The sequence below is a fragment of the Trachurus japonicus genome, chromosome 3, assembly GCF_045865225.1.
Source record: "Trachurus japonicus isolate A0001 chromosome 3, Traja_1.0".
Taxonomy (NCBI): domain Eukaryota; kingdom Metazoa; phylum Chordata; class Actinopteri; order Carangiformes; family Carangidae; genus Trachurus; species Trachurus japonicus.
In genome coordinates, this window is record NC_140909.1 from 2,561,487 (window position 1) to 2,589,216 (window position 27,730).

Genomic DNA, 27,730 nt, shown 5'->3' on the forward strand with positions numbered 1-27,730 from the left:
AACCAAATAATAGATTTTCATGAATAGATAACAGGAGAAGTTACACAATGGCCCTTTAAATATAATAATAATATATAGAAGAGCAGTTGACCATGGGTCAGTCCTGGCAGCTGCTGTTTGAATGATATTTGTTGAATGCTACCTTTAAAGTGTCAGAAAGTAGAAATAAAGGCACCTGCATGTTTCAGACGCTGTGACCTGGTTTAGCCGTGTGTGTGTGTGTGTGTGTGTGTGTGTGTGTGTGTGTGTGTGTGTGTTTGCACGCTGCCCCGCTGACTGACACTAAACTCTGAGAAAACCAGACACTTCCACTTTGTGGTCGAGCCGTTCATCAGAGCCAGATGGTTCTGGTTTATCCAAGACTACATGTAGAGCCGGAGACTTCACATCCAAATAACTTCTTTAATCTTAGCAGCCTTTTTTTTTTCATCCTCTCGTGTCATCAAAACATCTGACAGCGATTAGCACCACAGAGACGGAGAGAGAGAGAGATCCTGCAGCGTAATGACGGAGCGTGATCAAATCACAATGAAAAATTAGTGAAAGAATATCGACGGGGGAATTCTGAAGGAAAACAACAGGTTTCCAACAAACCAACAACAAAATAAAAAAGCCTCTGAAAAGGAGTTTACCGTCTGAAAGGGTTGGTTCTCATGCGAGGGGGGAACTCCCTCTTCATTCACAAGAGCAGGAAAGGCATTTCTACAGTACACATTATAAAGAAGGTCGACAGGACATAACTTCACTTACAGCACCAAGCCAAACTCTACAACACTGCTCATATATCACACACAGTGGTGTAACATAATGTTTTCCAGTGATTGTGTTTACGTCTCAGGTTGAACTGCTTCAGTCTGAAGCCTCAACACATCATAATGTACTGACAGTCTGAATGCATCAGGCTTTTAAAGGGGAATTGCCGTTTTTTTACAATCTGGACCTTATTTCTAGCATAAAATCCGATCATTTCCTCCCCCAGATAACTTTGGTGTCATTACAAGTGGTTGTGATGAAATGAGCTCCAGCCGAGAGGCGCGTATATCCGTATAATGGAGTCTACAGGGCAGCAGAATGCAGCCTCTAAATAACACATTATCTGCAGAGAAACTCCTTCATTTCACCAATATTTAGTTGTGATAGGCTAGTGCTATTCCCCTCTGAGTCCGGGGTTAGCTGTTATCAACATCCGGGGTCTGTAGGTTGACCTACTGACCTCTGACCTGGATGATGTCATCTCTGAGCGCCGCCCGGCTCATTCTGATAATAATCATTCTGCTTCGGCATTCGGGTCCATTTTTATCTCAACTAGCCGGAGCTTTAGTGAGTCCAGGTTGAGGAGAGGAAGCCTGTGGAAGCTGAACTTCATCCAGCTGCTCATTTTGTTCTGACAAGTCAGAAACACGCAGAAACCAACCGTAGCATTAGCGGTAGCAACAAGCCGCGTCGCGGTCGGAGATGACATCATCCAGGTCAGAGGTCAGTAGGTCAACCTACAGACCCCGGATGTTGATAACAGCTAACCCCGGACTCAGAGGGGAATAGCACTAGCCTATCAGAACTAAATATTGGTGAAATGAAGGAGTTTCTCTGCAGATAATGTGTTATTTAGAGGCTGCATTCTGCTGCCCTGTAGACTCCATTATACAGATATACGCGCCTCTCGGCTGGAGCTCATTTCATCACAACCACTTGTAATGACACCAAAGTTATCTGGGTCAGTAAATGATCGTATTTTGTGCTAGAAATAAGGTCCAGATTGTAAAAAAAAACGGCAATTCCCCTTTAAGTGGAACACATGGCTCTGTTGGCTGCGACTGGACTGAGGTCTCACACACACACACACACACACACACACACATGTTGTGTAACGGAGACATAAAAGCAGGAAGAGCAGGGAGGAAAGAGAGCAACACATCCAACTGCAGAGTGTTTCCATCACCTTGGTGTTGTGTGATTTATCCTCCTCGTTACGATGATGAACCGTCTCAGGCTGCAGAGCTGCAATAATAATCACGGTGTCGAGTCGGCTTCTCTTTTTACTCACCGACATGAATGGATCCCGATAAAGTGTAGATGAAAGCAGTCCATCCTGTCAGACACAGGGAGATGTCATAATTATTTCATGTGCAGTAAAGATTTCAATTAGTAAAAAGTGACGTGTCTGTTCTGATTATTGATCGACAGCTCTAGGTTCTATATTAATTCTGTGAAAGTATCAAAGCCTCAGTCCACAGAGAAATGCACACAGCCTGTATTCAGAAACTGAGCCTTAAAGGAGAACTCCGGTCATTTTTGACCCCTAAATCGTTGTCCTGATGGTCACCCGGTGTTGGGGGGAGCAAAAAACGCGACTAAAATTGATGCAGGCAAACCAGAGTTACCATGGCTACCCGGCGCTAGGGATAGCCACAACGCTAAAGTATGGGGGCAATTTTTTCAACCACAAGTAACACCCAAAAAACAATCAAATATCTCTGGTACATGACTCAAATCCTTATGACACACTACTGAACCCATAAACTGTACAGTATAAACCGGTATAAACTCACCTCAGATAGCCCAACTCTGAAACATCCTGGAAAGACATTACTATTCGATCGCAGAGCGCCTTCTCCCCGCCACAGAAACTAACACTTTGTCCTTGTTGTGATGATTTCTTTACTAAAATAAACGGTGGAGCAGTGCAGTAGTAATATCCAAAATATCTCCGACCGTTTATTGTTGTAAAGAAATAAACACAACAAGGACAAAGTGTTAGTTTCTGTGGCGGGGAGAGCAGGCGCTCTGTGATGGGATAGTAATGTCTTTCCAGGATGTTTCAGAGTTGGGCTATCTGAGGTGAGTGGCTACATGCAAAAACACAAAGTTTCTACTGTTTATACCGGTTTATACTGTACAGTTTATGGGTTCAGTAGTGTGTCATAAGGATTCGAGTCATGTATTTGATTGTTTTTTGGGTGTTTGTTGTGGTTGAAAAAATTGCCCCAATACTTTAGCGTTGTGGCTATCGCTAGCGCCAGGTAGCCATGGTAATTCTGGTTTGCCTCTATCAATTTTAGTCGCGTTTATTGCTCCCCCCAACACCGGGTGACCATCAGGACAACGATTTAGGGGTCAAAAATGACCGTAGTTCTCCTTTAAAACCAGCCGTCGGGACTTCCTGTCACTTTGTGATGTCACAACTAAGCCCTGCCCCCCCTCACCACCACCTGGACAACACCATCCAACAACAACAACTTGCAGGATTTGGTTTCTCTTTGGAGTGTTTTATTCTGAAATCTGCTCTGTTTTTATTGGCTCACTTTAGAAAACAGTCAGCCAATCAGAAGAGAGTCTCATAACCTGGTCTCTTCTGATTGGCCGACACCGACCTGTTGTTACTAGAGCTGCAGAGAGAAGCTGAGAAAGAGAGGAGATGGAAAACTACACTGAGATGGTTTTTAGATCTTAAAGCCACAAACACATTGTGTGGATCAACACCTCAACTTCACATAAAACACAGAAAACGTGTTAAACCTGAGACTTTTTTCTCTTCTCATTAACATTAATGAATCGCCAGGTTTTAATCAGTGAACTATTGTTTATCCACCCGTTCACAGAGATTCAGAGAAACATTTCCATGGCTACAGTACAGTTGTGTTTGGTGTCGAGTGTGAGTGTGTGTGTCTGTGATGTGGTGAACACTGGGTCTGGGATAGTACTGGAATAATAATAATAGTAGTAATAATAATAATAATAATAATAATGATAATAATAATAATAATAATGATAATAATAACTAGAAAAAGAAAGCATTTCCAGCAGGAAATGCGTGTGAATGCTGAAAGCAGCTGAACGCTATTTCTGAAGCAATGCTGAATGAGCTGAAGAAATTGTTGAAACAATGCTGAGTTAGCTGAAGAAAGAAAGAAAGAAAGAAAGAAAGAAGACAGAGAAAGGGGGTAAAACAAAGAAAGAAGAAGAGAGAAAAAAAGACAGAGAGAGGGGATGATAGAAAGAGGCAGATAGACATAGGGTGAGGGAAAGAAAGAAAGAAGTAAAAAGACAGAGAGAGGGTAGCAAGAAATAAAGAAAGAGAGGGAGAAAAGAAAGAAAGAAAGAGATAGAGAGGGAGGGGTAGAAAGAAAAAGAAAGAGACAGAGAGAGGGGATGGATAGATAGAAAGAGGTAGATAGATAGAGGAAGAGAAGGGTAGAAAGAAAGAAAGAAAGAAAGAAAGAAAGAAAGAAAGAAAGAAAGAAAGAAGTAAAAAGACAGAGAAAGGAGAAAAGAAAGAAAGAAAGACACAGAGAGAGAGGGAGGGAGATAGATAGATAGATAGATAGATAGATAGATAGATAGATAGATAGATAGATAGATAGATAGATAGATAGATAGATAGATAGATAGATAGATAGATAGATAGATCGATCGATCGATCGATCGATCGATCGATCCGCTCTGAGGTGTTTGAGTCTAAAATAGTTTGTTACGGAGGACGAGTTTCATCCGTTATAATGAAGATGAAGAGAGTTGTATTGTAGCCTATTATTCTTGTTTTCATGTTCAGTATCACACACGGTTCTGATTTCTGAAGGAAAACTTCCCTCCTCCAGCAGAGGGACATAAAGGGAGAAGGAGGACAGATGGTTACAGTAACCCTGAGCATCACAACAGACTCTGCTCTGCTGCTTCTTATTGTGGAGATGAGTCACTGTGGGTTCATGTGGTCTTTGTCCTACCTGGGGGGACGGGCTGAGTGTGGACGGCCCCCGGCTGCAGCCTGAAGTCCAGGTACAGGGTCGGCGTCCTCGTCAAGACCTCGGACTGAAACGAGAACAACCGTCAGAAAACATTTACTACTACCAAACAACACCGATCAAGTTGTATTCATTGTTACATTATTTCTCTCCTTGAGGAAACAACACATTTTTCTTCTGAAATAGTTCATTGTACAAAACAAAAGTGTTTATTTTCTTATATATGTTTGTTTCAACAACGGAACTGCAGGGGGGTGCAAAGGTTTTGGTTCCTTAGACAATTTTTAAAAAATATTTTTTCCACATTTATGTTTAAAATAAAAATGTAAATATAAATAGTTTATATGTGAATGGGATTATTGATGCTGCTAACTGGGCTGAACAGGGGAGACAATTATTGACACACACACCAAACTCCATTTTTTCTTCGGACCAGTGTGAGACAAAACCTGTTTTGTGTGTTGAATGTATTTGTATTTATCTCTGTCTTTGCTCAAATTGTACTTTATTAGTATTTTATTGCTATTTATTTTATGTGAAGCACCTTGGTCAACCTATAGGTTGTTTCTGAAGTGCTTTATAAATAAATGTGACCTTGACCTTGAAAAGATGTGTTTAGAAATGGCAGGAGCACTCACAGGTTTAAAATAAAAACGTGAATAAATATATGAACCTTTGTGTTATTTGAATAGCTCAGTTTTGAATGCACAATAACGAAGTACATTTATACACAATACTATTAGGCCCAGGTTCATATAAAGCAGAGTTTTATATAATATATATTGTATACAAGACCTCTGGTCTATGAATCGTCGTCTGTTTTATTTTATTCTTACTTTTGCTTGTTGTTTACTTCTCGGCTGCTGTAACAAGTGAATTTCCCATAAATGGGATTAATAAAAAAAAAGAGACACACACACACACACAAAGCCACAAACTTTAAACGTTTTTGCATCAAACAGGAAATTATTCACACAGATTCGGACAAAGTGGCACGAGTAGTGACCGTCGTCATGGTGATTTTCAAACAGTATCTAGACAATAGTCAAGCCTTCATCATCAGACACGATGCCAGAATCCCTCTCTGGTAGTTCCTGCAGTTTGTGTGTTTCTTTTCTTCCACGGCTCAAACTGTTTTGTGTATTATTATTATTGTGGGTGTTTATTTGTGCGAGACGTTCACCAGGTGTGCGAGGTATTTAACAACATGGCGGCGGCGCATGAGCTCACTGCACATCTGCACTTCATGGAGAGAGTGACCTTAAAGAAACTCTGAGAGCTGAGGAGGAGGAAGCAGCACGCAGGAGAAAGTGAGTAAAGAGGCCGAGGAAATGAAAGCACCTGCTTCTTCTCTGAGGTCTGTGTGTGTGGTTTCAGTTTGTGTATGAAATGACAGAGGGAATGAGGGTTATGGGATGTATCAGCACACAACGATGTGGTTCAGGGAAAACTACTTGGAAAATGTAATAAATTAGTCATTCGGTTTGATTCAGAGTAAACACTGGTCGGTTTGTTCCTCTGAAACTCGAGTAGAAACAGAAACAGTGTGGTTTAACAGCTAAGAACGTGTGTGTGTGTGTGTGTGTGTGTGTGTGTGTGTGTGTGTGTGTGTGTGTGTGTGTGTGTGTGTGTGTGTAAAGCAGACACTGACTCAGTAAGTGAACAAGTGTGAGACAGAGAGAAGCAATGAGCAGCTGAAGAGCCTGAAGTTTCCCTCAGGAGCAGGTGGAGACCAACCACAGAGCTAAAAGACTGAAGGTTGGATAACTCACAACAACCCTGAAATCTGTCATTGATTTTAATATATATAATATAATATACAGTACATATATTATATTATATATACTGTATATTAAAATCAATGACAATGATATAGGTACGGCCTTGCTGAACTAGCTGGGAACTAATGAACCGACCTGACAGAAAAGGGTTAAAACATCTGTATAGATAAAGTCTGACAATCCAAATGCAGCTGTGTGACATCATCACAACCACACAACAACAAGGTAAAGGCGAAGGTACAACTGTTATAATGCAAACTTCTACAAAGACTGGATCCTTCAAGGTCTAAATTAGATAATATTTAAATGAAATATTCCTTTAATGAGGAAATGTCCAGTGTTACAGCAGCAGACGTTAATAGAAGAAGTAATAAAGAGAAGAATCATAAATGAATGTGTATCTCTGTGGCTCATTGGAGTAAAACTGTGGAGTAGCTTGCCAGAGGATCTCAAACAAAGCAAAAACATGACACAATTTAAAAAGAAATGAAAACATAGTCTGATAGAAAGCTATAAACAGGATTGATCAATTGGGTTTTGACTGCAACTGTAATACTATTTTTTTTTCTTCTTTATTTTGGCTTCATTTGTTAAGATATGTGCTTCTTTCTGTTACACTGAAACCATGAAGAGCTCTATGGTTTAACTGAAATTATGAATTAAAGGGTAGACACTCATATACTGGATAGCTTCAGCCTACATCTTTTCGATGTATGTAATATTTATGAACTAAGTTTGAACTAAGGAACGTATTATTGAAGGTCGATTTGATCGTGACTGTAAATCATTTGTGTACTACGGCAGCTGTGCAGGGCCACACCTTCACTGGATTGAGACACAGTTTGCATGTCAGGACAAGAAAGAAGTCCGGAGGGAAAGTCTCAGTGGACCGATGGCGTGTGAAGGCTGTGGCGAGGCCCCGGACCGCAGCACGGACACCAAACCACTTCTGAAGCTCAGAGTTTTCCCAGTAGCTCAGTGAAACGGGCCGAGCCGAGCCGGTCATTATGATGATCAATAATAAACACACACACACATATGGTGACTTAGCCCTCAAAGCCGCAATGTTTTTCCACAGACAGTCTCAGATGGCGACTCAAACATGCACCCAGAAGTTTATTTACTTCAAGCAAGTCAAGAGTTGATATTCCTGTGTTTATGACACAAACTAGGGATGCACATGATTAACCGTTTAACCGTTAACCGATAACAAGAACTTTGACCGATTAATACTATCGGTTATTTATTTATTTTATTAGCTCCTTGTGTCGTCAACTCATGGGGGCGTGTCGACACGTGCAGAGTTCACTGCCTTCAGTCATATTTCGCAGCAAAAAGTTCCACAGGAGGACTGACAGTATGCAGCAGCCCCCATGAAGGAAGGTCAGACAATAAATGTAGCTACACGGACATAGATGTGAATCACCTGTAACTACGGCGCTGAGAGAAAAAAAAAAAAGAGGACGAGGACGTCGCTGCTCTCTAGCCTGTTCACCTGCAGCTCTCCTGCAGCTCCACAGAGGAGCTAGAGGAGCTCTGCTGCTCCTTCAGCCTGGTGTTTGGCTGCACTTTATAAAAACACTTCTACATTGGACCATCTAACGTCCATATGAGCGATCAGCTGAGACAGAGCACAGTGGATGTGGCGCTGCTCTGTCGCAGCGCACGTGTGTATTTAACGGCAAAAAATTTTTTTTTTAAATTGGAGCAAATTTTATTTATTTTTTATTTTTTTTTGCCGTGCGCCGCAAGCATCTTAATCTTATCGGTTAACGGTTAATAATCGGTTAACGAGCGTCGGTTATCGGTCAGAAAAAAAATTCAAAATGTGCATCCCTAACACAAACGGGAGCTTCCGACTGCACCTGAACACATCGAGCGTCAACTTTGGTCTCACGCGAGACCTTGAATTAGATCTAGTTATACAAACATGTCGGCTTGCTTGAAGTAAATAAACTTCTGGGTGCATGTTTGAGTCTCCATCTGACGCTGTCTGTGGCTTTGAGGGATGGAAACAGCCTAAGCAGCGGAACTTCAATACACTCCCATTCATCAGAAAATCTTCAGATTCCTTCTTTTAGACCTAAAATGTTAGGAACATACAGCCCGGAGTTGAATTTGCCCGGAATTGTCCTTTAAACCACTGCTCATAGGGACTGTGAATGTTTCTGCTCAGTGACTTTAATCCGTTTCCTCTGGTTCTATAATCACATTCACATTGTGACCCAGTCAGTTTCACTTCATCCTTGTCCAACGACTCCACACTGAAGTTCACAGCGTCTCCGCACAACAACAACAACGACAACAACGACAACATGTGGAGAGACGAGGATCTGGGTCAAACTTAAAGTGGCTACTAAGTAAACAAAGCTGCAATCATGACCACCGATAATGAGTAAATGTCATTATGTCACTTCCTTCACTTCCTTTCATGTAACTATGTTACAGTATTAAAGGGATACGCCAACTTTTTTTTTTCGTGTCTTTCCTCACTCCCGAGTCCATGATCAGCAGATAGACACCATCCTTTCCACTGTGCGTGCAGTAACAAGGGAGATAGAGCCGTATCGCCCGTAATTAGCTTAGCTCAAACACTGGAAGTGTATAGGTAGTGTTAGCCTGCCTCCACCTAAAGTCGCTAATTAGCTTAGCCCAAACACTGGAAGTGTATAGGTAGTGTTAGCCTGCCTCCACCTAAAGTCATCAGAGAAACTCTTCAGCAATTCTAAAAGGAAACCGGCGGGCCGATCTTCGTCTCAGAGCTGACAAAACTCTCCGGTAAGGCATCTTGAGCGGTCAAATGCCGCTAACGGGACGAGATCGGTCAAAACGGAGGGTTCAAGCAAAGACGCTTTATTTTGGTTCAAGCTAGCTACATCGAGGGTAGGTTAGCTTCCTATTTCAAAGTAAAAGCACAAATTCTATCGTCATGGTTTTCTGTATGTAAAGGGCAACGGGTGTTTTATTTTGTGAAAGTAACCGGAAGTGCGTTGGTCACAACGGCTAGCTTGAGTAGCGCCGAATTCGTCAGAACAAAATTGTAAACAGCTGGTATTTAGACAAATTAACGACACACTGCTGATCTAAACGGCTACTTTCTCACCTAAACATGTTTGAAATGTGGATAAAGTGATATATTTACAGAGTTTAGAGCTAAAATGAAATCAGCTTCTGACTGCTGGTTTCGGCTCGGGTAGGAGGCAGGCTAACACTACCCATACACTTCCAGTGTTTGAGCTAAGCTAATTAGCGACTTTAGGTGGAGGCAGGCTAACACTACCTATACACTTCCAGTGTTTGAGCTAAGCTAATTAGAGACTTTAGGTGGAGGCAGGCTAACACTACCTATACACTTCCAGTGTTTGAGCTAAGCTAATTAGCGACTTTAGGTGGAGGCAGGCTAACACTACCCATACACTTCCAGTGTTTGAGCTAAGCTAATTAGCGACTTTAGGTGGAGGCAGGCTAACACTACCCATACACTTCCAGTGTTTGAGCTAAGCTAATTAGTGACTTTAGGTGGAGGCAGGCTAACACTACCTATACACTTCCAGCGTTTGAGCTAAGCTAATTACGGGCGATACGGCTCTATCTCCATGGTTACTGCACGCACAGTCGAAAGGATGGTGTCTATCTGCTGGTCATGGACTCGGGAGTGAGGCAAGACACGAAAAAAAAAATGTTGCTGTGTCCCTTTAATCATCAACTCTAGCACTATAAATTTCTGACTCCAGCACTTTATTACCCAACTCTAGCACTTTAACCCCACCGCCTTCCACTGTGCCTACTGTGAACCACGATTGTATTGTGTTGTACAGTTTTTGTCTTACCTATGTATTATGATTGTATTACTTTCTTTGTTTTTTCTTTCTACAAAAAAAAAGGTACCTACCCCATGTTTTTAAATACTGTACTTATACTTGTGTTTTCTTCAACCTGCTTGTTTCTATTTCAGTATAGGGGGGCTGTCAATGGAAATTAGCCTTTTAGCTAGAATTGGGTAGGCCTCAAGGGGGCAGTTGTCGGTCTGAGAAGTGAAGCTCACTTCCGCGTTCAAAAACCTGCAATCCCCTCGGCTGTCGCTGGGGGCTGGCTCCAGAAGGGAGCAACTCCAATTGAGCCCCATGTTAAAATAGCCGATTTTACAGCTTTAAAAAACATATTTACAGCCTGGTACATTTCATTTTTTTGGTCTCAACCGATAGTTTCTACCCCCGCACACACTCTGAGGGGGGTGAATTTTTTTTAAACGCTACCGTTTTACTGTTATTAGGTTTAAAGTTCTGGCCAATTAGGGCGCAGAACCGTTGAGTGACAGGTCCGGCGACCGCTGCTTCGAGGCCAGTGGGCGGGCCCTCGGCCGGCCAACGGCCGCACCGCTCCAAATATGGCAAGTAGAATCCAACATGGCGCGGCTCAAACCCCCGTAGTAGCGGCACAAAACAGACTCCCCCAAACTCAAACTCAGACTCAGTTTATTGTCATAAAGGAACAAAGAAACCAGAAATATTCACATTGAAGAAGCTGGAGTCAGAGAACTTTGACTTTTTTTCTTTAAAAACTACTCGAACTGATTATTAGATTATCAGAATAGGGGACAATAAAGTTACACACACACTCTCTCTGTCTTACACACACACACACACACTCACCTTTGCACCCAGAGCTTCTCCAGAGATGACGGCGGCGGTGACCCCCCCCCGGCTCGGTCTGGGGACCTGGGCGCTGCTCAGCTCCTGATAGGCCGGCTCCACCATCTTCAGCCTGCGGGGCAGGTTGACCCACAGCTGCAGCCCCACCACCGGCTCCTCGGACACGGGCATCTCGGCGTGGACGACCCCCCGGCCCGCCGTCATCCACTGGAGGACGACAAGGACCAGTGTTGGGAACGTTACTTTTAAAAAGTAATTAGTTCGGGGCTTGCAAATTGGACTCAACTGATGACAGAGACCGCATCTTTCGAATATCTGATTGCCAGGAAGAACAATGTTAAAGGGAAGTTCCATTTAGTATGAGACTATTTCTTACGATACATCAAGGATTTGTCACAATAAGCATGCTGAATCACATCACAACTGATATAATCACAAACATACAAAGGTACAGAGGGGTGTTGTCCTTTTTTTTTTTTTTTTTTTATCTGTTTGCTGTTGTCTTTTGTATGTATTTTATTATTTGTTGAAAGATAAATAATAACACTTTAATGACAAAAAAAAAAAAAAAAAGTAATTAGTTGTAGTTACTAATTACTTCTCCCAAAAAGTAACTGAGTTAGTAACTCCACTACTTCACTATAATAGTAACTAGTTACCAGGGAAAGTAACTATTGCGAATAACAAGCGAAACATCGAAATTAATTTATTCATGGCCACATTAAAGCAGAAGTAAGTGATCCGGTCGTTTTCGCTAATGCTGCGTTCCAGACAGGCTTTTGAAATCATAAATTACAGCTTCAAGTCACAACTTACGACTTTGTAGCGTTCCAGGCAACCCACTTGTGTTTTTCCAATCTGTTTTACCGGTGAAAGTCACTATAACGGCCACTCGTAACTTCCGACCCTTGAAATCGTACCAGTACGTCTTTTTGCACAGTCTATGTACCAGATCGAACTGGTACGACTTCACAGGTCGGAAAAAAACGAGTTTCCTTGAACGCACCATAACAGTCCTCGTCCCTACGTCGCCACATTCACGGCGTCCCTTGGCTGCACACACAGCCCTGCATGCCGTTCTCTCTCCTCATTGGATAAAAACTGTAGGATACGATAAAAGTTTTCTCCTGGGCTCAGAGCAGAGCAGAGTGACTGACAGACCCGTGTTTCAGACCAAACACTCTATAGAAGTGATTGCTGTCGGAAGATATAACTATTTAAGACTTATATTAACACAAATATATCACTTACTTCTGCTTTAAGTGAAATTATTAACTTTACCGATTATCCATCTGATTATCTGTCCTGCTGCGAGCACACAACTTCTCAGGGTATCCGCGGATCCTTAAAAAGTCTTAAATTCATGTATCTAAAATTAAGGCCTTAAAAAGTATTAAATTTATTAGAAAATTCAAAGATGGTCTTAAATATATAATATATAATACACAGCATCATAAAATATGTATGCACTTAAACTTTTATATGAAATAACAGGGTATCCGCGGCTTAAATAGTTTTAGACAGGTCTTAAATTTTCTTATGCCCACCATGGGCGAGCATTTCACTCGCATTTGCCACTAAAAAAAAAAAACATGTGTGAACCGGGAAAATCACAAAAAAGAAAGATCACAACCTGCGATTGGTCAAAAACTACAAATCCCACAATTCTCTGGCCTCAACAATAACAGTAGTTATGCCTGCCACACACATAAAGATAATCGGGCTGATTTTGCCCCGATTTTCCCCCTTCCGACCACGGACAGACACCGCCCGATTATCTTAAGGTCTTAAGATTATCTTATAAGATTCTCTTGTAGTGTGTGGTGTGTTAAGAGTCAAAATTCCCCCGACAATCGGCTCGGAAAACGTCCGGCGCCGATAATCGTAAGTATTAAACATGTTCAATATTTACGATTATCGGGGCCGACTTCGGTGGCCGTTTCAATCAAAAGTCATCTTGTGTGTGGAGAGCCGGTGTTGTGCGGAGAAGCGCCTGCCTGCCGAGCTCTGCATGCTGCTCGCGGCAACAAGCCACTTCTCCGCACAGGACCGGCAACCTTACAGAGAGCCACGGTGCAGCCCTGGTGTTACATGAGGTTCACACAGACATTCACGCATACACAGGAGGCTTCCTGATAGCTGATAGCAAAGACAGTAGCGCTCGTAGCCGGCAACAGCCGGCAATACAGCAGCCATGTTTAAACGATCATGTGACCGCCGCTCACAGCCCGTCATGTGACAGCGCACGGCTCCCTATTGGACAGCCGCTTGACTGCTCGGCGTCCGGAGCCACAGACACACAGACACACACAGATGGGATCGTTGTAAAGGCTGAAGTGTCCCGCTTTCATTAAAAAAAAAATTACGTCTCTCTTATTGTCCATTCCGGAAATAGACCCGAAAGAGTAGCTACAACGACACCCCTGGTATCGCTGCTGATGCCGGATTGTTTTCTGACCAGAGGGTCAAGATTCTGAAAAATCTCAATGTGTGTGGTGAGCTGTGTTTGGAATATCGCAGCACACCACACACAATACGATCAAAACTGTTCAATCACAGATTTTTTATCTTCATGTGTGGGGTCTCTCACAGATAATAAATCGGTTGAGATTTATAAAATCTTTATGTGTGTGGCAGGCTTTAGTGTAAGTGAGGGAGAGTGGAGCTGTCGGTGAAAAGAGGAAACAACGCCACGTCTGGTCCTGTTGTTCGTTCACACCGTCACCGTTTATTCGTTACGTCCGCGGTGTAAAAGGCCGTAACGCAAAGACGCGATTAGGCGGGCGACGCGGTACACGCAACTTTTTTTTTGGCGACGCAATACACGCGATTTGTTTTCGGCGACGGGACCATCGCTTCTTCGTCTATTTCATCGTGTTTGGTGGGAACACCCACAAATGACCCACAATGACCCACAAACACGAGGAACGCTTTTTTTTCGCTCGAGTTTTGACGCGCGACCAAACGCGAGATACGCGATTTGTCGCTCGTTTTGACTCGTGACCATTTTGTGTAAATTCGCGTCTTCACGAGCTCGCCCATTTTCACAACAACAACAACATTTCTGCTCTGATCATCAACTATGGTTGAGGTCACAACGCTGCTGTAGCTGCTCTGGAAGTCCGAGACTGAAAAGGTCTTTAAAAGTCTTAAATCTGAGCTGGTGAAACCTGCAGAGACCCTGCTTCTTTCAGCGGTGATAAAAGTGAAATATATCGGCTATAGTCTAATATACCTACAGTATGAGCTCCTGAGCAGCGTCTTCCCTCAGCTGAACGTCTGCAGGCGGAGACGCTCAGAGAGAAAGTCAACAGCAGCGGATCTGATCCAGCTCCACTGGACTTTCAAAGTAAAAAAGCTGACGCAGCTGTAAATGAGTTAAATAGTGAAACAGCGGCGCTTTTATAGCCGATTTTAGGATGAAACTCTGAACATAACCTGGTCAGGACCATGTAATGATGCTTCAGGACGTGGACAAACACTTCGCTCCGGGACAGAATGTAGCTACACCTCACATGTGTGTTCTTGTCTTTTACCTCCAGGAGATTAAAGTAGTGTCTGTACTTTCCCTCCGAACTCGGCAGCATCAGCTTCCCTCTGCTAGTTTGTGTGTGTGAGGCTAAACTGCCTCTGATTGGCTTAGCATGAAACCTTACTCTGCCTCAACCAATCACCATCACTTATGCGGTTGTCTAGCCCCTCCCTCCTCCCCCCTCCCCTCAACCTACTGCTATGACTATAGGGATTATGGCAATGGGCCAATTTATTCAATTTTTATTATTACTTAATAATTTATTAACTAACTTTGAGTTGTAAACATTAATTAACTGCTTACTAATAGGCTACATTAATTAATGTGTTTCCCAATCCTAAGTAATACATAATAATGATTGTTAATATATCTGTAAACAGTGAATTAATGCTGAATAATGGACTAACTAACGTTAATTAAGGAACCCTTGTTGTAAAGTGTTACCGACTTTATTTATAGAGCACTCTTCATAGACATAAAATACAGCACAAAGTACTTTACACCATAAAAGCAAACAAAACAAAGCAGAAGTAAAAACCAAAGCCACACACACACATTAGTTTGTGAAAGGAGGCAACTGAAGCGGATAAAACCAAATAAATAAAAGGAACTAACTGGTTAGCAGCATTAGTGCAAGGACATGAATAAAAATAACTAAAATCATACAATAAATACTCTGAGAAGACTAAAGACTAAACAATTAAAATAGATGTGATGAAATCTTCCTCTGGGGACATTGTTCTGTAACTCTGGTAATTCCCCTGCTTTTCTGCGTATATCCAGTGAATTTTAAACGTCACGAAAGCCACAAGAAGATTTGACCCAAACACTCTCTTGTGACCTTTCTTCTGTTTTTTTCCTGGTTCAAAAGGAAAGTTTAGACTGATGATGAAAAACAGTCCCTGAAGGCAACGCACATCCGCAATTTTGCATGAATTTCCCTCTAAAACAACTCTGTGTGGTAACGTTGTGTTATTATCTCATAGCGTGGTGAATGTGCAGCTCACAACTTGTCCACCAGAGCGTTGTGGAGTTGTTGGATTGTGTATTTGATGAGTTTGATGAGGGAAACCAAGAAGAAATCCCATAATGAGCCTCCGTAGCGTAGCTCTGAGCAGCTCACGGCTCTGCTCCGCCGATCTAAAAATAGCTTGCACCGACAATTAAAGGTAACGAACCTACTGCTATGACTATAGGGATTATGGCAATGGGCCAATCTGACAAAATGTTGAACTATCCCTTTAACATTCACAGCACTGACAGACTGTTGCTCACTCTTTATGCAAACTGGAGCGTGAAGAAGAAAAACATATAAGGAATGAACAATATTAGGATATAACTGTGGTTGGTGTGGCAGCACCTGTCACAGACTTTATCCTCTTTGGATTTAAAAAAAATAAAAAATAAAAAAAATAAAAAATAGATAAATTCCTGGCACAGAAATATCTCAGTGAAAAACACCGTTAAGAGAAATAAATGGAAACAACAGGGATGAAACATCACATCACACAAAGTTAATCACGTTATCTGGTGAATAACGTCGAGCAGCAGCAAGACAACAGAGATTTATAATAATAATAATAAAATCCTATGACAGTTTTCTGAATATAGTTAATGTGATAAATTCTAAATAAAGTATTTGGCATAAAAAGCTGTTAGAAGAGTGGAGTTGATAAAAGAAGGAATAATAAACCTGATAGCAGCACATGGAGCTGGTTGCAGGTAGTGATTGGAAAAAAGTGGATGAAAGGAAGTTGAGTTTTAACGGCTTCTGCTTCAGGGGCCAAACTGGAAATTTCCAGTCTGGAGCTTTTTTGCTTTTAATGCAGCTGCTGGGCCACTGATAATTCATCTGTGACTGCTCGTCATTCCTCTGGGTTTTCTCTTTTATAGCTGCGTGCTGCCGGGTCTTTACTGTGAGCACTGGACCCACTGCAGAAGGAAACATGCACACGACGACGGAGCGTAATTACAGAGAGAGAGAGAGAGAGGACGTCTAATATGATGAACTTCTAAACTTTGTGGTTCATCATTTAAGTTTGTTATTTCAGCTCCAACTCAGGTTAAAATGGTTTCTGTCATTTATGTTTCTGGAAAAGACTGAGTGTGATTTTAAAATAAAGATTTTCACTCCTTTTATTCATTTTTATTCAGATCATCTGAGCTCTGTAACTGTGTGTTCTATGGTATCCCATGTCACGTTCTTACGTCTCGGGCCAACTGTTGGTGTTTGAATCTATTCCAGTAATACTGTATCCCCTGAAATACCTCAGTTTGACTTAATTTGTTAAAGGGATAGTTCAACATTTTGGCAAATTGGCCCATTGCCATAATCCCTATAGTCATAGCAGTAGGTTCGTTACCTTTAATTGTCGGTGCAAGCTGTTTTTAGAACGGCGGAGCAGAGCCGTGAGCTGCTCGGAGGCTCATGGGATTTCTTGGTTTCCCTCATCAAACTCATCAAATACACAATCCAACAACTCCACAACGCTCTGGTGGACAAGTTGTGAGCTGCACATTCACCACGCTATGAGATAATAACACAACGTTACCACACAGAGTTGTTTTAGAGGGAAATTCATGCAAAACCTCTGATGCACGTTGCCTTCAGGGACAGTTTTTCATCAACAGTCTCTGTATTTCCCTCTAAAACAACTCTGTGTGGTAACGTTGTGTTATTATCTCATAGCGTGGTGAATGTGCAGCTCACAACTTGTCCACCAGAGCGTTGTGGAGTTGTTGGATTGTGTATTTGATGAGTTTGATGATGAGGGAAACCAACAAATCCCATAATGAGCCTCCGTAGCGTAGCTCTGAGCAGCTCACGGCTCTGCTCCACCGTTCTAAAAACAACTTGCACCGACAATCAAAGGTAACGAACCTACTGCTATGACTATAGGGATTATGGCAATGGGCCAGTTTGCCCAAAATGTTGAACTATCCCTTTAAATGAAAATAAAACATTTGATCACATATAAAGATTTTTTATTTCCTTCGTTCATCCGCTGACACAGTTTTTCCCTGTTGGCGCGGCGTCTCCTCTACTTCCTTTAATGAAGCCGACTTTAATCTGACACAGAGTTCGAGCATCTGCAGCAGCTCCCATGTGACATCCAGTGTGTGTGTGTGTGTGTGTGTAGATGTGACTTTACGGCATTAAAAAAAACACAGGAAACAACCCACAGGGCATGATATCCAATTAGTGTGAGTGCACAACATTGCGATGCATGTATACTGTATGCAGTCAGTCTGTTTGTGCAGCGAGAGGTTTCGAGTCTGAACGTTTCCAATTCACAGAAAACAACGATTCAGTCTGTGAGAGAACACTGCAAAAACTCAAAATCTTACAAAGAATATTTGTCTTATTTCTAGTCAAAATGTCTAATTAATAATGTCTAATTATACTTAAAATAAGACTCATCACATAAAAAGCAGCTTGTTTTTGACACTTTTCTACCTTTTTCAAGCAGATTTTCACTTGAAATAAGTAGAAAAATCTGATAGCGGAGCAAGTTTTTCTTCCTTATTACAAGCTCAAAAAACTTGCTTTCACTGGCAGATTTTTCTACAAATTTCAAGTGAAAAAGTGTTTGAAACATGTAAAAATGATCTAAAAACAAGTTAATTTTTAGTTAATGAGTCTTATTTTAAGTGGAAAGAGGTTAGTTTTGACTAGAAATGAGACATTTTGACAAGAAATAAGACAAATATTCTTGGAAAGATTTTGAGTTTTTGCAGTGAAGTTTTAATAATGTTATTATGTTGAGATTTATCAGGTGGAATTAAATGAATGTGAGGGTCGTACTTTTATTTCTGTTGGACAGAGTCAGACTGTAAAAACACAACAGTTGTGTCAATAGCAACAATCAGACAATAATCAATAATCACCAGTGTCCTACCTGCAGGTCTCCAGCTTTCAGTCGTCCTGTGTGTCCACAGAAGTCTTCATGTGCCATGACGCCCTCTAAGACATATGTTACCTGTTTGTGGAAACACACACACACACACACACACACTTGAGTGTATGCATCATTAAAGGGTAATTACCGTTTTTTTTACAATCTGGACCTTATTTCTAGCATAAAATCCGATCATTTCCTCACCCAGATAACTTTGGTGTCATTACAAGTGGTTGTGATGAAATGAGCTCCAGCCGAGAGGCGCGTATATCCGTATAATGGAGTCTACAGGGCAGCAGAATGCAGCCTCTAAATAACACATTATCTGCAGAGAAACTCCTTCATTTCACCAAGATTTAGTTGTGATAGGCTAGTGCTATTCCCCTCTGAGTCCGGGGTTAGCTGTTATCAACATCCGGGGTCTGTAATGGAGTCTACAGGGCAGCACAATGTAGCCTTCATTACACACATTATCTGCCACGAAACTACTTCTGAACTCGGGGGAATTCAGATCAGTCCTAAAGGATCGAGAACGAAGATCTATTGACTCTTGTGCTTGCCCTCTGTAATTTGTAATGTGTAAATGTATACTGTTTGTATAATTCTATGTGGTGTTGTTTTGCGCACTGCTTTCTTAGCCAGGTCGCTGTTGTAAAAGATGTTTTTAAATCTCAATGAGTTTTACCTGGTTAAATAAAGGATAAATAGAAAAATAACCACCAATATTTTGTTATGATACGCTAGTGCTAGCGCCGCCCGGCTCATTCTGATAATAATCATTCTGCTTCGGCATTCGGGTCCATTTTTATCTCAACTAGCCGGAGCTTTAGTGAGTCCAGGTTGAGGAGAGGAAGCCTGTGGAAGCTGAACTTCATCCAGCTGCTCATTTGGTTCTGACAAGTCAGAAACACGCAGAAACGAACCGTAGCATTAGCGGTAGCAACAAGCTCAGAGATGACATCATCCAGGTCAGAGGTCAGTAGGTCAACCTACAGACCCCGGATGTTGATAACAGCTAACCACGGACTCAGAGGGGAATAGCACTAGCCTATCAGAACTAAATATTGGTGAAATGAAGGAGTTTCTCTGCAGATAATGTGTTATTTAGAGGCTGCATTCTGCTGCCCTGTAGACTCCATTATACGGATATACGCGCCTCTCGGCTGGAGCTCATTTCATCACAACCACTTGTAATGACACCAAAGTTATCTGGGGGAGGAAATGATCGGATTTTATGCTAGAAATAAGGTCCAGATTGTATTAAAAAACGGCAATTCCCCTTTTAACAGCTGCAGCAACAGTCGTAGGCTACACATGACTTCATCATGAGTTGTATCTCTAAACGTCTGTAGAAAACAGATGTGTTTTACATTTCAACTGATCTCTTCTTATTATGTTGCCACCTCTGATATAAAGTCCCGGCGGTGATGTGTGTGAGCAGCGAGGTGAACACCCGGTCTCTGCCCCAGCGGTCGGACCGGACAGGACAGGACCGGACGGGGGTCAGAGGTGAACATCTGTCTCGGGGAGGGAAGCTGTTCTCCCGCAGCGAGCCGCGCTGTGATCTGTCTCCACAGCTGCGTCATGTGAGCGTGAGCAAACACACCTGCTGCAAGGCATGCTGGGAGCGCGGCCCGGGCCCGTCAAACCCCACACTGGGACGTTTAGGCTGCGTCGACCAGAATCAAGACGCACGGAGAGCGAGAGCAGCGTCAGGACGACGTCTGACAGGTGAGCTCCGTCCATCAGAGGTCACGGGGTCACCGCCGAGACCAGAAACTCTGAGGCAACTGCAAAAACTCAAAATCTTACCAAGAATATTTGTCTTATTTCTTGTCAAAATGTCTCATTTCTAGTGAAAACTAACCTCTTTTCACTTAAAATAAGACTCATCACCTAAAAATTAACTTGTTTTTAGATCATTTTCACTTGTTTCAAACACATTTTCTCATCACATAAAAAGTAGCTTGTTTTTAGACACTTTTTTACTTCTTTCAAGCAGATTTTCACTTGAAATAAGTAGAAAAATCTGATAGTGGAGCAAGTTTTTCTTCCTTATTACAAGCACACAAAAAAAACTTGCTTTCACTAGCAGATTTTTCTACTTATTTCAAGTGAAAATGAGTTTGAAACAAGTGAAAATGATATAAAAATAAGTTGATTTTTTTTTTTAGGTGATGAATCTTATTTTTACTGGAAAGAGTTTAGTTTTGACCAGAAATGAGACATTTTGACAAGAAATAAGACAAATATTATTGGAAAGATTTAGAGTTTTTACAGTGTGTGACTGTGGTTTACACTCATGAATCACTCATTAGCAGAAACAAGTTGTCTTAGAGTGGGAGAAAGAGGAAGAAGAAGAGAAATGTATTATATCTGGGCCTGGAAAGAGCGTTCAACCAGACGTTGTTCCACTTTAATCAGAAATAGGTGAAGCTCAGCGTCCGTTTGCAGAGCTGCAATAAAAAGGACACACCACTTATGGATAAAAGGACGAGTGCAGTTTTTCTTTAGCCGTCAAACTGCTGCACAGGACAATGAGCTGTAAAGAGAAACACTGACGTACGACTGGACTTACTGTGCCGTGAAAAGAGTCTGTTAAAATATGATGTGTGGAAAATTGGACACCAAAAATATAAAAACTTTGACTTCCTGTTTAGGTTTAGGACACAGGTCCAAGAGGCTTTTCTGTGCGTCCTGATGTGTCATGTAGGTGAAACACGTCAGAGGGGCTGAACTTTTCTTTTTGAGTTTTTGACCAAAGAGCTTATGGGTAAATATGACAATTCATAGCGGACTGATTATGTCCTCACACTAGGGATGTCACCATTACTTGTTTTCACAATTAAACACCACAATTAATTAATCGCAGAGATTCATAAATACCGTCACTTTCCAAAAAAGATTATTTATGTTATATGTTAGAAACTACAAGGTAGATTTGCATCAAAGTAAAGGTAAATGTAGGAAATACTGGTCCATTTACCTACAGTAACACAACATACAATTGGTAGGAATTTAAATGTTAGCGTGTCATTTGATTTCATTTTGATTTTAATTTAGTAGATACTTCAAATATCTAGTATAAATAATTAGTAATGTAATTATATTTTGACTGTATTTGACTTTACACATTCATATGTTGTGATATTAATTATGTATAACAATCGTAACACTGTGATTATTTCTCTGACAATATTTGTACTAAGAAAATCTATAATCGTGACTCCCTCACACTTCTCTAATAGACGTGGAGCTCAGCACGTTCTTACATACTCACTGTGTGTGTGTGCGTGTGTGTGTGAGTCACTTTGGATGAAAGCATCGGCCCAAAACGAGAAGTAAAAATCTAAATGTATTAACACACATCATCATCATCATCATCATCATTCATCACGAGTGGTGTTTCTGTCCATTAGTTTTCTCTCAGGAATCAGCTGTTAATGCAAATGTCATTTTCTGCTGCTGCACAAATGTACATTTCCCCACTGTGGGACAAATAAAGGAATTTTAATCTTAATCTTAATCTTAATATTAATCAATTAATCTCCTTGTTGTTGATTGGTGGTTGTGTCTGGTCCTGTGACCGACCTCCATCTCTGTTCTGTCATTTCATCTGCATGTTCTTGTCTTTCTGCAAAACTAATTAAAGCAGATATCAGTGGAATGTTTTTGTTAATATAAGTCCTAAATAGTCCTATTTTCCGTCAGCAATCACTTACATGAAGTATTTCAGCCTAAACACGAGTCTCTCCGTCACTCTGCTCTGCTGTAACCCGAGGAGAAAATTTTCCTTGTGGGATACAAGTGTTATCCAATGAGGGGAGAGAACGGCATGAAGGGCTGTGTGTGCAGCCAAGGGATGCGCGTGAATGTGGTGACGTAGCACGAGGACCAATTGATGCCTGACAAGGGCGGGGGCTGCTAACTCATGGTGCGTTCAAGGAAACTCGTACTTTGTGTTTTTCCTTCCTGTGAAGTCATACCAGTTCGATCTGGTACGAGTTCACGGGTCGGAAGTTACGAGTGGCCGTTATAGGGAACTTTCACAGACAACAGGACGGTAAAAACACGAGCTACGGGTTACCTGGAACGCTACCAAGTCGTAGTTGTGACTTGAAGCTGTAACTTACGGTTTCAAAAGCCTGCCTTGAACACAGCATTAGCCGAAACGGCCGTGCCGCTGTTATCTGCTTTAACCACTGGGACATGAATGATAACGTTGAAGTTGAACGCTTGTTAACTTTGCAACACACAGTTTAACAATGACCTCACAACACAACACAGTGACACAGTGAGGAGGAGGAATTTAATGACGAATTAAATTGTGTTACTAATATGGCTGATAATATCATGACGTCTGTTTTCAGGTCTAGTGGATCAGTTGTTATCAGTTCATTTCGTCTCACACGTCCTACACTGCAAAAACTCAAAATCTTACCAAGAATATTTGTCTTATTTCTAGTCAAAACAAATCTCATTATACCTAAAAATAAGACTCATCACATTAAAAGTAACTTGTTTTTAGACATTTTTTACTTCTTTCAAGCAGATTTTCACTTGAAATAATCTGATAGTGGAGAAAGTTTTTCTTTCTTATTACGAGCACAAAAAAAACTTGCTTTCACTGGCAGATTTTTCTACTTATTTCAAGTGAAAATTTGTTTGAAACAAGTGAAAATGATCTAAAAACAAGTAAATTTTTAGGTGATGAGTCTTATTTTAAGTGGAAAGAGATTAGTTTTGACTAGAAATGAGACATTTTGACAAGAAATAGGACAAATATTCTTGGAAAGATTTTGAGTTTTTGCAGTGTTGTTTGAGTCATGTTTATTCAGTTCTAATAACAAACTCTCTCTCTTCCTCTCTGTGATTTACAATCTGATTCATTTATATAAAGACTAAATAAACGAATCTAAGATTAATTTAATTGATAACCCTATTGGTATTGATATCATTATCATGATCACTGAATCTGTTGGTCATGACAAAAAACAAAGATGTAAAAGGATGAGTCCACAGAAACAGCAGCAGCAGCAGCACGAGGGCGATTCCTCCGTTTCAAAACAGGGGATTTTTTTTTTCCTAATGAGTCATGAGGTCGTTTTTTTTTTTTATATCAAACTCTTCTGGCCTGAACTTCACTTTCTACAAACTCAACACTGTCACATCGTTTCACAGCCAAGACTCTGTGTTTCTGTCAGAAACAAACCTACAACATCATTTACAGAAAACACAGTGGAGTTCATCTGGACTCTGTCCTGTTGTCGCCACCTGGTGATGAAAAGTGGGAAGTTCACTCCTGTCAGAAAAAACCTGCTCTTCTGCTTTTTTTTTTTTGGTTGTTTACACTTTAATTAGTGACGTCCATCAGTGTGTAACATCCTCTGGATAAATGATGTGAGGATTCAAATGTATTTTTCCATCATTGTGTTTGATTCAGAGATTATTCTGCAGAAACAAAGCTGCAGAATCATTTTGCCCCAATTTCATGTGAATCACATGTGAACCTACATGTGTAACCATGTAAAAGACATGTGTAAAACATGTTACCACATATGGAAAATGGTTTCACATGGGAATTCAAATGTGATTCACATAAAACTGGGCCAAAACCACATGATTTCCATGTGCAAAACACATATGTGATTTAAAAATCTCATGTGAAGTTCATGTGTTTTTTCTGTAAAGGCAAATTAAGACTTTTTTTTAATAAAGCCCAAATATCACAAATTTAGTTAATAAGAAGTTTATATTTATGGTGATTTATATTTCTGTGTAACCTATGTGCATTAAAGAAAACAGTGTTGACCATGTAGTTTATAGATTTTCATTATCTTATAGATGTTTATTATCTACAGTGACTGATCAGTGTGTGTTAACAGGAAACAACCTCGAAGTGAAAGGGATAGTTCAACATTTTGGCAAATTGACCCATTGCCATAATCCCTATAGTCATAGCAGTAGGTTCGTTACCTTTAATTGTCGGTGCAAGCTGTTTTTAGAACAGCGGAGCAGAGCCGTGAGCTGCTCAGAGCTACGCTACGGAGGCTCATTATGGGATTTCTTGGGATTCATGCAAAACCAATGACAATTTTTCATCAGCAGTCTCTGTATTTCCCTCTAAAACAACTCTGTGTGGTAACGTTGTGTTATTATCTCATAGCGTGGTGAATGTGCAGCTCACAACTTGTCCACCAGAGCGTTGTGGAGTTGTTGGATTGTGTATTTGATGAGTTTGATGAGGGAAACCAAGAAATCCCATAATGAGCCTCCGTAGCGTAGCTCTGAGCAGCTCACGGCTCTGCTCCGCCGTTCTAAAAACAGCTTGCACCGACAATTAAAGGTAACGAACCTACTGCTATGACTATAGGGATTATGGCAATGGGCCAATTTGCCAAAATGTTGAACTATCCCATTAACCACCACTGACTGACCTGCAGACTGAACTGTCTCTAGCACGTGGTATGAAGTCGGTGTGAAGTCGGTATGAAGTCGGTGTGAAGTCGGTATGAAGTCGGTGTGAAGTCGGTATGAAGTCGGTGTGAAGTCGGTATGAAGTCAATAGGTGCGTTCGAGATGAGCCAGGCGTGCGCAGAATCGATCGCCGGTGACCAGCGCACAATGCATGCCGGTTAGATTTGTGTCCGACTTGATCCCGACTTGCTCTGACGTCATGCACGCGCCTGCAACGATAACCTCACGAGATCAAGGCGGCCGCAGTTTTTAGAGCCAGGCGCCGCAGTTGCTCTCCACCGACTGCAACCGCCTGCAAGCCTCAGGGCATGATGGGAAACACACCGGATCATGAGCTGATTGGCTCTTAGTTAGGACAGCAAACACTACGTGTTGTTGTATAATGCTAGATTATATGAATTTCATGTTGTAGGCCTATACTGCTTTAAAAAATATTCACACTGAATCAAACTTATATCCTGAGAAATATATTGGTTATTTATTGGACAATTGCAGTACAGCATAAGAAATATATACTTTGGTGACTTCCTGTTTGTATTGACGGCGGCTGGAAACTGTCCGACTTGACTGCAGCTTTCTGTCACCACCCCTGCTGCTGCCGCCTGCTCTCGCCGACCGTCCAGGCGAGGCGCAGTTCATCTCGAACGAGCCTGGTATGAAGTCGGTGTGAAGTCGGTATGAAGTCGGTGTGAAGTCGGTATGAAGTCGGTGTGAAGTTGGTATGAAGTGGGTGTGAAGTCGGTCTGAAGTCGGTATGAAGTGGGTGTGAAGTCGGTCTGATGTTGACTCACGGTCTCGAAGCCTCTGTGTGGATGGTCGGGGAACCCTGCAGGTTTCTCCACTCTGAACTCGTCCAGCATCAGGAACGGGTCCAAGTTCCTCAGCTGCAAATAATGAAGTGGTTTAGAGTTTTAGGGATGATGATGATGATGATGATGATGATGATGATGATGATGATGATGATGATGATGAAGATGAAGATGATGAAGATGATGAAGATTTACCTCCTTCCTGCCGATGCTCCTGCGAACTCGAGCTCCGACGCCCTCGGCCTGCTCCACACTCTCAACTGTTCTCTCCACTTTACGTACAATCATCATCGTGCTGCTGCAGGACAACACACACACACACACACACACACACACACACACACACACACACACACACACACACACACACACACACACACACACATATACACACACACACACATCCAACAAGTCAAGAGAAGTCAGGAAAGATGAATGTGTCATAACCTAAACTGCAGTAACATGTCAGAGCAATGATCCTGGTCTGTGCAAAGTGACTTTATTATAAAAAATTATTGATGAAAATACATTAATTTTACCAAAATACAACAAATAGGGGGAAATTGAGGGGAAAAAAACAATAATGTTCAAATAGTTTCATGGTCAAGCAGCAGCAGGAGACCAGGTCCAGGTTCTAGTTTGTGTCCAGACTGAGACATAAAGACATAAAGTTGGTTTGTTTTTAATCTTCGGCTGTGGAAACATCTCAAACTCATTTCTAAGTAGCTGCACCAGACCTGAGTCACCACAGTGAAGTTAGTTTGAAGTTGGATATCTGACAGACATTCTCTCCTTCTCAATACATTAAAAATTCATAGAAAATATAAGATGTGTTCAAATGCAATAACAACAGGTGTGTGTCACAGAGCAGGCTTACTGTAGCTCTACCATCCTGTGTTGATTTTGAGCAAATAGGTCACATGACCTGGTTCGCTTCGGCAGAAGCCTAATACCGGCCGTCATAGCAACCTAACAAGAGGCCAAGATAACCTGGCCAGAGTGTAATAATGTGTGGCAATGTGTTGTAATCTGTGCGTGTTTGTATGTGTCTGGTGAAACGAAATGTAAATGGTCATGTGGAAAAGAATTTCCCTAGAGGGACAATAAATGTCTTAAGTCTGGAGTTATTGAGCTATAAGGCTCATATTTACATGAAATAAATTAATAATAAATATTTGATTGATGTCAATCCAATTATTGCATTTGAACACATATTTTATATGAATTTTGAAAGTATTTTATACTGTAGCCTAAATATGAGCCTCAAGATCAACACAGGATGGTAGGGTTAAGCCTGCCCTGTGACATTTGAACACATCTTATATTTTCTATGAATTTTTAATGTATTGAGAAGGAACGAATTAATGTTCAACTTAAAACTAACTTCACTGCGGTACCAGAGTCTACTGGGGGTTCCCTCGGTTTCTACATCCAGATCGTCCTCTTCCTGTCTCAGCTGCTGCAGACGAAGCTCCGATCTGAGACCAGCAGCTGATCGAACAGCTGATCAGTCAGCTGATCGATCAGCTGATCAGTCAGCTGATCGATCAGCTGGTCTCAGATCTGCTGCAGCTGCTGCTCCGTGTCTCCTCAGGACTTGTGAAGTGGACCGTCCTCTCCTCTCCTCCTGACTCAGATCAGTTTCAACATTAATCTACCTGGAGGTGACGTCACGGAGACACCTTTTGTTGTTGTTTGTTTTTACACTATTTCCTCTATAGTTTACATGGACAACAACGTGACTGTTAAGAACCGACACTCACCTTGCAGAGCTGAAACCTGCTTCACCACCGACGCTGTTAATGATTTCTACTCTTTAAACGATGAAAAGCCCCGCGCCG

General features: G+C 41.5%; 1 protein-coding gene across 1 annotated transcript in view; it reads right to left on the bottom strand.

The window, feature by feature from the left end:
* pir (pirin) overlaps positions 1-27,730 on the bottom strand; it is a 37,884-nt gene extending 10,154 nt beyond the window's left edge. Inside the window, exons 1-7 of the mRNA XM_085805151.1 lie at positions 27,653-27,730; positions 26,085-26,184; positions 25,872-25,964; positions 18,604-18,684; positions 11,173-11,379; positions 4,722-4,806; positions 2,045-2,089 (exon numbers count right to left, since the gene is read on the bottom strand). Coding sequence (XP_085661277.1) covers positions 2,045-2,089; positions 4,722-4,806; positions 11,173-11,379; positions 18,604-18,684; positions 25,872-25,964; positions 26,085-26,180 — 607 coding nt within the window. The 5' untranslated portion in view covers positions 26,181-26,184; positions 27,653-27,730. The remainder of the gene's footprint in view (positions 1-2,044; positions 2,090-4,721; positions 4,807-11,172; positions 11,380-18,603; positions 18,685-25,871; positions 25,965-26,084; positions 26,185-27,652) is intronic.